Source organism: Lissotriton vulgaris, chromosome 10 (genome assembly GCF_964263255.1).
Source record: "Lissotriton vulgaris chromosome 10, aLisVul1.2, whole genome shotgun sequence".
In the NCBI taxonomy this organism is placed as follows: Eukaryota; Metazoa; Chordata; class Amphibia; order Caudata; family Salamandridae; genus Lissotriton; species Lissotriton vulgaris.
The window spans coordinates 162,778,295-162,792,879 of record NC_141698.1 but is presented as its reverse complement, the minus strand read 5'-3'; the positions used below and the strand labels follow the sequence as shown (position 1 = coordinate 162,792,879).

At 44.8% G+C, this 14,585-nt stretch overlaps 1 protein-coding gene across 1 annotated transcript in view; it reads right to left on the bottom strand.

Annotated features, from left to right (window-relative positions):
* IQCK (IQ motif containing K) overlaps nt 1–14,585 on the bottom strand; it is a 647,452-nt gene that overhangs the window by 559,136 nt on the left and 73,731 nt on the right. Inside the window, exon 5 of the mRNA XM_086940789.1 lies at nt 3,933–3,961. Within this exon, the coding sequence (XP_086796915.1) occupies nt 3,933–3,961 (29 nt within the window). The remainder of the gene's footprint in view (nt 1–3,932; nt 3,962–14,585) is intronic.

Sequence of the window (14,585 nt, the reverse complement as noted above, 5' to 3'; positions counted from 1 at the left end):
AGCCATTGAGGCAAGAAAATTGCAGTTTTTAAAATCAACTATGGCCCTGGTAAAATGTACACAGAAATTGGGAAAAAGAGCGCCTGAAGAGCTGACACATATTTATAAAGCAAAATGTATCAGTACTGCTACATATGGGGCAGGGGTGTGGGGCTATGTCCAGGTAGAAACCCTCCAAAAAATAGAAAATAGTTTTCTAAGGTATTTGCTTGCCGTTCCCCAGGGTTCTTCTAAATTTGGATGCCATTTAGAGTTGGGTTTGCCCTATATCACTGACATCATAAGGGCTGAGCCCATACTACTATGGCGAATAAAGTTATTACTTACTGACAGTGAAGTACCACAGAAAACACGATAACAATATGGAAGACAACTGCCCACGCTCATTTGGCCTGCGGGAAATGATCAGCTTTGAAAAATGGGGCATTGTGGTCCAGAAGCCAGGCGACGAAAAATACCCGCACGTGCTCGATATCCAAGAGGTTGGTTGCCCCGAACAACAAAAAAATTGAGAACGTTTGCTAAGGGGGACCCATCACTTAGAAATCTCTTCTTCCTTACACAATTTCATCATAGAATATAGTGAAAATTAAGGCCACATTGAGAGAAAAGTAACTGAAGGTAACACAGCAGATAAAGGCTAGCACAGTAACCAGACCCACAAGGCCACTACGATGCAGGGCAGGCACGATAATTACTCCTAGCCCAAAGATGCCAAAAAGGGCAAAAAACAGCAATTACACTAAGAAACAACAGTGAAGGCCCCTCAAAGAGAACAAAAAAACCTAGCCTCAAGCTTATAACATGGTACGTGGCAGGAATCACAAGTACATTAAACAGCAATTCGGCAATGGAAAAGATGCAGCAGGGTGACCTTCTCTGCATGCAGGAAACCAGAGCAACTACGGAAGTACACATACACGGCTTTTTAGCACATACATACAAGCCAGAAAATTACACTCCTACAGCAAGCCCTTGGGCGGCATTGCAATATATGTAAAACATGCAATAGAAGATTTTCATTGTTGTTTTTTTTTTTGAGTTTCATATAGCGTGAACTAGACTCGAGAAATCGGAAATCAGAGCGCTTTACATGAGCACTAATTTCGTTACAGATGGACACATTCATTTTTGGTAGGAACGGGGAGATTAGGTGATTTGCTTAGAATCACAGGATGTTGAGCGTTCTTGCAGAGACTCAAACGCGGTTCCCCAGCTTCGAGGTCGCCCGCTCTAGCCGTAAGGCGACTTCCTCTCCCCTCAAAATTTCCATCAAAGAGATTAGGAAACCTCTGGATATGCTACAGTATATCGTGATAAATGGGCTATTTGATGGCAAATCCAGAAAGGAACTTTTAATCATCAATTCATATCTCATTAGCAATGGCTCCTCGAAGCTGGGGACAACAAAACGGATTATTGCAATTTTAGAGGAAGTGCTATGCGAACATGCCCCCATTTATATGACCATTACAGGGAATTTTAACCTTCACCATCTCAGCTTGAATAACGGAAATGGTACGCCGGCAGAGAGAGCATTTAATAACTTCCCTAAGTGCTTTTGAACAAATTTTCAGCTCAGGTCTGGCTCGAGCAATTGAGTCCTATGGAATCAAATTTTCTCACCTTCAACAATCAAACAATAATTGACTACACCTTCATTAGGAAAAGCATCAGGCACTGGATCTTAGGCCTAGGGACATACTAACAAGGAGCAAGCGACCCCGCAATGCTCATTCCAGAATTCAATTTCCAGAGTGAACATCGAGAAAAACTGGAGCTCATAAGTCACACAGGAGGAGTGGAGGAATATAAATTACTAAGGAGGATCAGATGGAATCCATTTACTGCAGTAAATTGGGAGACTTGGACTCAGGAACCAAGATCCACAGAAACAGTGTGCCATCCACTCCATCCATCTGGTGTTGGATAACCTGGATAAAAGAGCTGCGAGCGGTCTTGTTAAGTGGAGCCAGGAAGACAACACACAAGATGGCTGGGAATCCAGAACGAAACTGGAAATACAACAGAAGCCGGAGGGACAGCACCTGCACTCTCAGACACATTGAATGGGAATATCAAAAAAAGGGACCATGGAGGCAGAGAGTGCGTACAAAGAAGCCCATCAGAATCATAAACACCTAATATGGAAACAAAAACTTTTGATGATTAAGAGGGAATGGATTAAAGTATTTGATCTGTGTAAAAACAACAAACAGAAGCAATTCTGGGAATGCATAGCCAAGATGGAAAATGAAAAAACGGACAGGCGAAACTCAGTGACGGTGGAAGCCTGGTTAGCACATACGGCACAAATCTACACGATGAAAACTGGGTCCCAAATCAGTAGGAGAACCCCATGACCAGAATGAACGGCCGCAGAGGAAGAGGTCTTGTCATATGAGTTGCAGCACAGGAAGCTCATAAAGGTAATAAAAAATATAAGAAGCGGTGGGGCTCGAGACCCGGGTGCATTCACACAGGTTGTGCCCTCTGCATGCATCCCCATGTGGGGGAGGCACGGTATTCATAGAGGTGGAACCTCCATGACACCGCTGGCGAAGAGGAGACTTGTAATATGCTTGACGGGACCGCGGTAGTCCCGCCAACCATATTGCGGTCTCCTGACCATCATAATACCGCCAGGGAACAGCGGTTCCCAGGAGACTGTAGTGGGCTGTGATGGTCAGACTGCCCGACTCCTAATAGGGCAGTCGGGAGACCGCCACTGCAGTGGTCCATAGACCACCAGGCTCGTAATGGGGCTCAAAGTGTCCCTTGCACACAGATCAATAGACGTAAAGGTACCCAGGAAATGTATGCAGACACAAAACAGATAACATACACTCTGACACTCATATAGACGGAGATACAGACATAAGACACACACACACACACACACAGAGTCACAGATAACAAGAACAGGCACACATGGCTGGTGGGAAGAATGAAAGCAGGAAATACAGATGAATGGGCAGATCAATGCATAATTGGTGCTAATACTACTGTGGTGATGCAAGCTTAATGTCCACTTAAAGCTATAACTCACTGCCTACGCAAATAAATAACATTTGTAGTGAAGAAAGGATTGCCAATGCCAACTCAATCCTTGGGCACTCCATTGAAGACATCACTTCAACTGAATGACAAGATATTTAATGATACATTCCCATTTCCCCCATGCTCTCATTGTATAGATCATCTTTAGGTAAAAATTCGGTGCATTCTGTGTGGCCATTTCAGTCTTGGCATTTTTGGTATAATTGTACAGATGAAGCACTGCAATTCTTTATATGCATCTTTGTAATACCAAGATATAAAAGGCTTGGGGATACCAAACAGCGTCATGTACACCCAACAACAGCCCTGAGCTGTTATCAAAAACGACCTGTTTATTTTACCCTTCAGTCTGCTTGCATCCACTTTGCCAGTCTTCATTTTCTTCACAAAATAAACAGCTGTTTGTGATTTTGACAATTCCACTTATTTTTATTTTTATATTATCAATGGAATACATTGTGTCATACTGTGGTTTTTGCAATGACAGATGGCTCCAAATGTGTTTCATTAGCCTGTTGTTACATATATCTACAGACACAATGCTACATGCTATAAAAATCATGGTTCTTGGATACGGAAGTACAACCCCCAGAGGTACTTTAATGCGTGTGATGTCAGGCCATATAGTGAAATTCACACAGGCTATTAAGGTTAGTTTCTAGCTTTGAAACAGCAGTAACATTGCCCTAAGAGAAAACAGTCAGTTGTATGGTAGCATAGTGCAGCATAAGACATGCATGACACTTGCATACCTCACTTGCTCGCAAAGCTTCACAAAGCCTACAGTTTCACTTAGCGCACTGAGTACATTCTTAAAAGATTTAAGGTTTCTCAAGTCAAACCTAAATATGAGCAGCAAACATTTTACTCACAGTTGATAACGTCCGCTCTAGTTCGAGATCTAGAACAAAAAAAAACAAAAAGGAGTAATAAGCATCACATTTTAAACATTTATGCGTGATCTTTACAGTATGAGAGTTTGGCTGGAGTACCTTAAGGTATCAAATGCTATGTGGACTGTACCATTTTAACTATGCAGTGATTCCCAATTAAATCTAAAGAGGTTTTTATAAGGTTTTTTAAGGGATTTGGACCTAGGACTAAGAAAAAGAGAACTTTTAAAAAGCATGGTAAAGAAAGTACTGTTTGTGTTGATGTATTATTCTAAATCAAATATATAATTTGAACCATGTCTTCTTTGTGGCTATGATACTTTTTTTTGTTCTAGTGAAATCAGACATTTGGGAAATGCCAAGGTAAGAGGAGGTTGAACAATCATGTGAGAAATTTGCTCTTTACTACCTACTTTCGCTCCAATGGCATCATCCTGATGTGGAAATGCCTGCCAATGGGGTTTTGGTAAGGGACATGACACTGTACATGTTCTCCGCTGAAGAGAGCACATAGGCTGCAGCATTAGTTAGTGGTTTAGCAAAGGTGCATGGACCCCAGTGCAAGAAAGATAAATGGGTCCCCAATCATCTGGTTTGGTGAACAACAACATGTCTGCCAGTGCAATAGAGCCTGTTGCGCTATCAATAGCTTTGGTCCAGCCATCAGCCTATGTTGGGGCCCTGCAGCAAACATCTCTCACCAGCATAGGTGCCAACTAGAAGGAGGACTCCTGAACAGGAGAGGAAGACTGAATTGCTTTCAGAATTTATCTGTGTAGTAGAAACTGCCCTTGGGAAAAAGGAAATACCAAAGTGAGGAATGTGCTTAGGAAAGAAGGTGGTGTGGAAACACTTATTGAGGAAATATTTGTGAAACCTGTTAGAAAAATATGACTGAAAGAGCATGAAAAAGAATGGAAGAGAGAGTTCTGATATAAATTGTCTTTGGAAGATTGCGTGATGTACAAGGCATGCGAAAATGTTAGTGGGAACACTGCTATTTCCTTTCTACGTAAGGTTGTCCTCCATTGTGGATGCGTCTCCTCTGTGTGAGACCCTGCTCTGTGTTTACAGACTTTATTTATAGTGTGGGTCATGCCGGACATCAACCAAAGCTTTGTCCCATACTCCTTATTTAGAATATATAGGGCATCTATACACTCAATACATTTGCAACAGGACATCTGCCACTGTTTGGTGATGGCCTGTATCGGTCAAACTCAGAATAATGGCCTGCATTGCCTGCTGTCCTTTTATCCAGCTTATGTATATAAAGCTGGAAGTTATATGATGAAAGATAATGTATTCATAATATTGAGATGTTTGGGAGGGCTGAGTTAAGCTAGATAGGGGTTCAACACCAATGGGTCAACTGGTTGAGAAATACAAGTCTGTAGGCTGATATTAGATGCTACAATTCTGTCAACAGGTGTCACCCATGAGATCCTGTGGGGTCATGCCTCTCGCCTCAGTTTATCACAGACCTCTGCATGGCACATTGCACATCTTGCTCCACATATCATTCCAGATGTAGGGCCTAATTATGACTACAGTGGTCCGATGGACCACAGTAGCCATGATGGCTGTGTGGGCACAGCCACACCGGTGGTCCGACCACCAGGTCACAATATTATTGGCGGGGATGCTGCAGCACCATTCTTTCCATTGACAAAACGTGGCAAAATTACTTCCTACAGATAAAGCTCTGTGTGTTATGGTTCCTAGTCCCTAGGGATTCTCTGGCTCACACACATATGCTTGCTCAACCTTCCTCTGTCCCAACTCCAAATCACACTCTGTTTCTGATTTTTCTGTTTCCCTTCCTGTGTTTGTGGCTTTTTGAGTCCTCTTCAAGTTCCAATGCAGCCTTCCTTCTCTAGGTGCATCTCTGTTTTCCAGCACCTGGTTAATTGCTTTCATCTAGCTCTCTATGCACCTATGCTCCTCCCCAGAGCTGCCAGCTATATCCTCGCAGTGAGTTCAGTGATCAGTGTTCTTGCAACTGTCTTGCTGCAGAGACTCTGTGTGACCTGGTCTGACTTGCTGCTTGACTTGAAGGCTTGTTCCTAGTGTCTGCGTGCTTAGCACTTTTCATTCGTACTTGATCTCCCCAGAAACAGTCTTGCTTCTTTAGCCCCTTTGCCCCTGATTTTGTATCACCATTTGTCTTTCTTTCCAGAGCTGCCTGTTCTGTCACGATAGTTCCATGTTTACTCTTTTCTGTGAGCAGAGTTCTTGCACAGTATTCTAGAGTTCCTTGTTGTACCACCATACTACCCACCTTTGCTCCATTTGCTTACCTAACTTCCCTAGTTTTCGGTGTTTGTCTTGCCTTCCCAGTTCTTGGGTTTAGTCGCCATTCTTTTCCATATTCTGTCCTACTTTTTCAGTTCCATGTTTTTTAGAATAGCTCTCAGGGCAAAAGGGTTACAATAATTACACTGCAGCCTGAGTGGAAGACAAATGTGGCAGCCAACTTGGAGGGCACACTTTTTGCTTTACATGTAGTCCCATGGAACATTGCAGGTCTCCCTTCAAAACTAGACAATGAATACTGTTGTTTAAATTTGTAGAGTGCGCCTAATCTCCCGTAAGGGTATCCAGGCGCTGAGTAGGGCAGGCCTGAGGAGGGAGGAAGAGATCATGCCTGTTTTGGCTGGAAGAACCATGTCTTGAGGTTCCTTCGGATGACTGGCAAAGTACTGCAGAACATGGGCCACCTCACCAGCTTTCAAATAGGGGTAGCCACCTTTTAGTAGGGAGGATAACACAGACCCTAGAGAATGGCCATATGGTGGCCTGACTATTTAAATTATAGTTTTCCCCACATGTAGTGTTAAACATCCGGCATTTAATTTTTTCCACCCGGGGAACCACGAGCAGAGTCAGAACAAGTTGTTCTCACAGAGTACCGTAATAGGTCCTTCTGGCTAGTTGGTGTCCCGAAGTAGCAATATACACCAAGTTCGGAGGTACAGATACCATAGATCTGACCTTAAACAACAAGGGTGATGATTACAAACTCCCCTTTCTTTCACCTTAAGAGCCACAAAAGAACTCTTAACCTACTGGTCCTGACGAAAGCCTCTAGAAGTCCCAAGAGGCTGAAACATGTTGACCACGATCACCAGAGCGATAGACCAGTAGCTGGGTCTATACACGCACAACTTTGTTTTTAGTTTCCCACATCATAGATCTCAGGAATAAACTACACAAGACTTGGTGTTAGGAATTTTATCTCACATTTTTTAGCACAAGCAAGCCCTCTTTTTTATTCCTGGCCACTACTGTCAACCCAGTTGGTCTTCGTCCATGCGCAGGGCAGCATACTGAACAAAGGAAAAGACCCAATGATCATGCTGTTACGGTACACTAAGGTGGAGAATCAACATATACCGCCCAACGCCTGTGTCCGTATATGAGGGTGACGCTGCACGGGATGCGCAGTGCTGGAGGTGCTGTCCTTGTTCTCCTTTCCCGCCCACTGTGTTTGGCCTCCAGAGGAGGAGTTGCCAGTCCTTGGGGCTGCTGAGGCGGAAGGACTCAGCCCTGTCAGAGGTGTGGCTGAGGCCACAGGGAGCCCAGGCTTGGGCTTGGAGGGGCTGAGTGAGGCCCTGCTGGGTGGTTGGCACCCTGCCCTGCAGCCCTGGAGTGCCGGGCATCAGCTGGCATAGATGGACCCTTCCCCCCCCCCAGGAACTGTGGAGCCCAGCTGTGCATTGGGTGGGTCTTACCTTGGCCAGGGACATTGGAGGATGGTGTGGGCCCTCATACAGGTACGAGTGGATAAGGATCCTGGTGAGGGGGGCTGGAGGGCTGCTCCTTGCATGTGAAGATCTAAGTGGGACACCCTGTGCCCCACCCCCCCTTTGCCTGGCAGTTGGTGCTGCAGGCCCTGCAGAGGCCTGGGGTGTCGATATACCCTTGGACATACACACGCGGATTGCTAGCCTTGGTCGCTCTGGCTTACGAAAAAAGTTGGATATGGTGCTGTCTTGACTACTAGCTGTCTGCACGAACTTTGCCCCTCCCCCTGAGAGGAGCGTCCCTTTGTACTTCTTGTGGAGGTGAGCCAACCGGCAGACTTGTGGAGGACATTCCCACCGGGGGCGCTGGCCTGCCCCCGGCACTCGGCCCAGAAATCGGATCAGCTGGGTCAAGACTCCTTTAGGGAGTGTCATTGACAGTGGGTGCCTATGTTGCAAAAGCAGACGGGCCAGGCCCTGGTGTGGCTTACGGTGCGGCATCCGCTAATACCTGAAAGTGGGCCGACCTGCTCGTGCTTGGGGCCTTCTATTGTTCTGTGCGGGGAGCCTGTGGCAGGATCCTTGGCTGTCGGCTGCTTGTGCCACCCCTCGTGCTTGCTAACAGGGGGCCTGGCGGGTTGGCTGCATGGCTGGAGCGTTGTGAGTGGCTTTGGTTAGCCAAAGGATCACCACTCACCATGACAAGGGACAAATATGTGCAGCACAGGGGTGCAGCCCCGGCCACTGGGGCAGGCAGACCGGCAGCGGACCCCCCGGATAATGCAATGTTCCAGGCAGCCATCACATAGTCCTGTGATATGCTCACGGCCAGGACTGGGACAGTGTGCTCCGACGTAAATATGCTCTATCAGGACCTCAGGAAGCCGGTAGACCGATTCAGTGGCGAAGGATGTATGACGTTATAACGCATACCATTACAACTACCTACCATTACAACGCGACCATTACAACGCATACCATTACAACGCATAGCGCTTAGAGGTGCTGGATAGTGGTAAGTATAATTTACTATTCCAACTCCAGTCCCCGTGGACACTAGGGAAGGTGTTGGATAGTAAATTAAACTTATTCCCTATCCTAGAGCGCCCCCCAGCGCAATGCGTTGTAATGGTATGCGTTGTAAAAGTTGCGTTGTAATGGTAGGTAGTTGTAAAAGTTGCGTTGTAACAGGTGTATACCGTGGCGACCCTACAGCAGAAGGTAAACACACTTACGGTGGTCACAAAATAACTGACTGCACGGGTTGAGGAAGCCGAGGACCGCACTCGCCTTAACAACTTGCGATTCGTCGGCTTTTCGGAGGGCTGTGAAGGGTCCTCCATGGACACGTTCCTGACACAATGGATCCAATCTGTGGTGCTCGCTGGAGCCTCTACTCTTGCTCTGTGTTGGATCGGACCCACAATGCAATTCTCAAACATGCCAGGCTTCAGGGTGAGATCAAGTTCCAGTCTCAAAAAATCATGATCTTCCCCGACTACACGAAAATTGTCCAAGAGCAGCACCAATCTTTTACAGCATCCAAACAACATCTATGGGAATTGAAGCTTTAATACATGCCTCTATATCCAGCATGTTTGAGAGTAGTGTATAATTTGCAGACTTTGTTCTTCGACTCACCAAAGAAGGTCTTTCGTTGGGAAGACTAAACTGTGACATTGAAGTCTCACCCCCCCATGCATGGACTCTGATTTGTCACAAGGGGACAAGAGAGACTGCTCAACAAAAAATCCTGACCAGGTTTGCGATGCGAGGAGAGGCCGTAGATTCGGGCATGGTTGGCCTCCTAGAGGCTCTTGCTCACTTCTGAACAGTGGGACAGTGCAGAGACTCAGTACCCTTGGAGTGTCTGTTAATATTTGCATGGGTAGCAGTGTGGGACACAGTATGCAGGACCACAATCATTTAGATACAGGTCCATAATCTCTAGTAGTTTTTCTTAGTGGGGTGTGGCGATCCATTGAGAATGGCCATGCAGCAACCCTCATTGGAGCTCATCGTCAACACCTCCCGCGATAGGTACTATTTGTTTATTTAAGTATGGGGTGGATGGTTTGGGGAACAATATATGTTTATATGGTTGAACTGCACAGACCCATTGTACACAACGTCCCAGGCCAACATGCAGCACTTGGAACACACACACCCTGCCCATGATGAGTAACACAAGGTGTGGGGATCCCGCAGGAAGCCTCTGTGTAATATCGTGGAATGTTCAGGGTGTTCTTGATAAGATCAAATGAGGGGTAGTTTTAAAACATGCTGAAGGAATGGGGACTGATATCTTGTTGCTGCAGGAGACACATCTCCTTGATACTAAGACCCCCTGGCTTGCCAGACAAGGCTACAATCAGGGATTCCATTCCGGGTTCACAGGGGGATCCAGGGCTATAGCCATACTGATCCATCCTAGTGTCCCCGTTAAGACATGGGCTTACTGCCACAGTAAATATATGCTAGTCACTGGCACCACATACAGAGATTCACTTACTCTCGGTTGTATGTATGCCCCTCCCTCCTTGGGGCAGACATTTGTAGAGCTGGTTGAGTGATTGTGGAGGGATCTGCCGAGGGAGCCAGATAGTACTGGGGGGGAGACTGGAACAACGTGATGGATCCCCAGGTGGATTGGTGGTGCACCCAGGGCAGCACCGTGGAGATAGGCAGGTCCAAGCTTGGGTCCTGGGTCTCTGTGTTAGGCCTAATTGACGTGTGGCAAGTGTGATACCCCTCCAGAAGAGGCCTCACCTACTTCTTCACAGTTCATGTTTTTTTTCCCATCACAATTGCTTTCTACTCCCTAGCGCATAATCCCATAGACATAGGGGGTCAGATGTCAACATCCTAACAATGGGTCTGTTGATCATTGCCCGATAACCCTTAAGCTTCATATGGGGCCTAGGCGGTCGACCTTCCGCTGGGGGCTCTCGTCGTGGCATCTGTGGAACCCTGCTTATGGTTTATATATCGCATGCTCTATAGAAGAGTGCCTGACCCTCAATGTTGACATGGTGTCCTCAGCAGTGGTGTTGCGGAAGGCCTTTAAGCCGACGGAGTAGATATCTGTTACTGTATGGGGAGCCCCAACGTCAGGCACAGGGCTATGCAGACCTTGAATTGCAAATGTGGATGCTTGACAACCATAGTCGTCTGGCTGACAGGCATGCTGTGTGGTGACAGCTGAGCCTTTCTCAACAGCAGTACCAGTAACTGCTTTTAGAGGAGGCGAAGCAGCGCAGAGTCTAATAGACCAATAGGGGAACAAATCAAGCAAAATACTACACAGGCTGTGTCAAGCCACCCAACACCAATCTTTTTTACCCATACTCCGAGAAGCGCAAGGGCGACTGCTGGAGTGCTCTCGCAAGGTAGCTCAGAGCTTTGCCATCTATTTTATAGTGGTTTACACCCGAAAGAGGTCCTGATCCATGATCCTATTGCCGTGTTTGTAGATTAGCTCTCCATGGCCCTTGCGGAGCTACAGCCGGGGAAGGCTCCCAGTCCAAATGGATTCCCATGCCAACTTTCTTTTAAAGATTTTATGCCTCAGCTTGGAAAACACCTTTTGGGGCACTCCATTTGGCATGTGAGATGGCGTTACCTCCACCAGACTGGCAGCAAGCAGAAATTGTAGTTTAACAGGGCTGACCACCAGAGGAGCACTCCTCGTACAGCCCGATCTCCCTCCTGAATTTAGAGTTGAAACTCCTTGCTAAAACATTGCCCAATAGGCTGATGCAGTACATGTCAGACCAGGTCCACCCTGACCAGGCGGGCTTCATGCCAAACCGGGCCATGCGACATAACATTAGCATGTATACAATGCTCTCGCTCTTGCTGGTCCACTGGGGAGGCCGTCGGCAGTGCTTCTTGCTGACATCGACAGGGCATTCAACTCCGTCAACTGGGATATCTTTTTTTTTTTAAGTGATCTTTCAGCTTTACTAAACGTACACATTTGTATAAATCAACAAAAATATGTCCACATCATTGCCATATTGGGTCGGACAAAGCCCCAAACCTTTTTTCAATACAGATAAATCAGATTCAGTCAAAACTCTGTCTGAAAGGTTTATAATGGTTAGCTCCTGTGTGGTAGGCTCAGTGTGTTCCTCTGATATAGACTTGCTAGTTCTTTTTGGACCTGGTCGTCATGGCGATGGTCTCATTCCTTACTCTCTTGTTTCTGTTTGTGTTCTTGCCATCTTCTCCCCCACGTTCTTGTTTTTGGTCTCTTCTCATAGTTTTGACCCTCAGTCTTATCTCCCCATTTCTACCAAAACAGCTGGGATTACTTGTTTACTCTGCTCCAGAAGTTGAACTTGGGCCCCCAATTTCTCTCCTATATTGTGCTCTTGCATACAGATCTTTTGGCAATGTTGAGGGGTGCGGGTGCCTCATCCGACCCATTTCCAATCAGTCAGGGGATGAGGCAGGGTTGTCCCTTATCACCACTGTTGTTTGAACAAGCCATGTAGCCACTGGCCCTATGGATCAGGTTGGATAGACAGGTGAGTGGCTTTGACTGGAGTGCAAGGCTATTTGATAGGTTCGCCCTTTACGTGGATGACGCCCTTTTCTTCTTTACCAGCCCAGAAACCTCAGGCCTGAATCCTGCAGATCAAGCGTATTTTTAGCGAGACCTCTGGTCTCTATATGAATGCCTCGAAATCCATGATATTCCCTGCAAATGGCTATGTTGAGATGACAGAGTGGGCATCAGGACTGACTTTAACCAATGGTTGTTTTAAATATTTGGGGCTATATGTCTCTCCGGACGCGAGGCTGGCATGGTCTCGAAACTTAGGGGATGCATTGGAACGCGTTAGAGAGGAGGTGAGCGTCTGGTCGCTCCTGCCATTGTCACTGACTGGTTGGTCAGCAATCTTTAAGATGGCCTCCTTGCCCCGATTCGTATATCATTTACAAAACTATACTTTTGCTATTCCTTGGTCGTGGTTCAGACAGGTGGATGCTGTTCTCGGGTGCATTCCTGTAAAGGGGGGCTGCCTGCATTACCCTCAGAACCTGTTTTCAATCCACATATTGTGGAGTATTGCCACAGCTGACATATACTCATACTACTCCTTATCCCTCCTCTTGATTCTAAACTGTTGGTGGTATGGCCCACAAAGCGGCCCAACATATGCAGTTGAGAGGTGGGAGATGGGTGACACCCCCATACTCGCCTACCTGTATGCTGGGGGGACGCAGGTGCTATTTAATGTTTGGAGGAGCTCTCTGCAGTGAATGGGCTGGTGGGGGAAGCTGATGGAGAGGACGCCATTATGGCAAGGGTGGCATGCTCAGGCAGGTGGCCCAATTGGAGGCCTTTCGGGAGTGGGACATGAATGGGATCTCCACTCTGGGGGATGTAATGTGGGGTACAGTTCTGAAATCGTTTCAAGAGCTGGAAACTGGTCACCAACTGCATTGCAGCCAATTCCATCCATGCCTACAGCTCCGCCATGGTCTCACTCCCTATCTTAAGATCTCACGGACATCCAGAATTTAGCCCATTGGAGGGTAAACTCCTCCTGGGAGACTTGGGGCCTCACAAAATAGCAAAAGTCTACCAGACACTAGTCACAAATAGCTTGAACACATTACCCACCCTCATAGTGACATGGGAGGCAGACATTAGGGCACTAGACAACGGCGACTGGACAGAGGCATTGGGGACTCATAGTGAGGCGGCAATCTCAGCCAAATATCACATGATACAGCTCGGTGCAGACACAGAATATTGATGCAAAAATATCTACTTGCACAAATATCGAGTTGCAAATATCGTGGGTCAGAAATATCGACATACAAATTCTCGTGGTCAAGAATATCGATTTTAGGTAAGTAATTTCAATGTTAAAAATATCTAATTGTTTAATATCGTTTGCAAAAATATAGTTGTTACAAATATTAATGTTATGTATTTTAGAATTTATTTTATATGTATGTGTTGTATTTTTTTGTATCAGAATTGTTTATATTTTTAATATATGTGTTACATTTTTACTAGTTATAAAAAAATATATTTTAATTTTGCATTTTAGTTTCATAGCGGGTTGTGGGTTTATAGGGGAATAGGGTGGAAAGTGATTTAATTATATTACATTTATTGATTTTTTTATTAATATTTGTTTAATTAAGATGTTATTGTGTTAAATGTATAAAGTAATGTATTATTAATTAATTAGTAATTGTTAATTTATTTAAATTCATAAATCGGTAATTATGGTAATTGTGTAATTAATTTTAGGTGTGTTTTGAGGTGTTTATAGGTGTTAAGGGTGTGAAGTCATTCTTTAATTGATGTATTAATAATTGCCCATCAATTAATTAAATTAATTAATTTGTAATTAATTAATTATGGTAATTGTATAATTATTTTAGGTGTGTGTTGTGATGATTATAGGTGTAAAGGGTGAGAAGTAATTTATTTTTAATTGATGAATTAATAATTAGATGTTAATTAATTTTACTAGTTATAAAAAAATATTTTAATTTTGCATTTTAGTTCCATAGCGGGTTGTGGGTTTATAGGGGAATAGGGTGGAAAGTAATTTAATTATATTACATTTATTGATTTTTTTATTATTATTTGTTTAATTAAGATGTTATTGTGTTAAATGTATAAAGTAATGTATTATTAATTAATTAGTAATTGTTAATTTATTTAAATTCATAAATCAGTAATTATGGTAGTTGTGTAATTAATTTTAGGTGTGTTTTGAGGTGTTTATAGGTGTTAAGGGTGTGAAGTCATTCTTTAATTGATGGATTAATAATTGCCCATCAATTAATTAAATTAATTAATTTGTAATTAATTAATTATGGTAATTGTATAATTATTTTAGGGGTGTGTTGT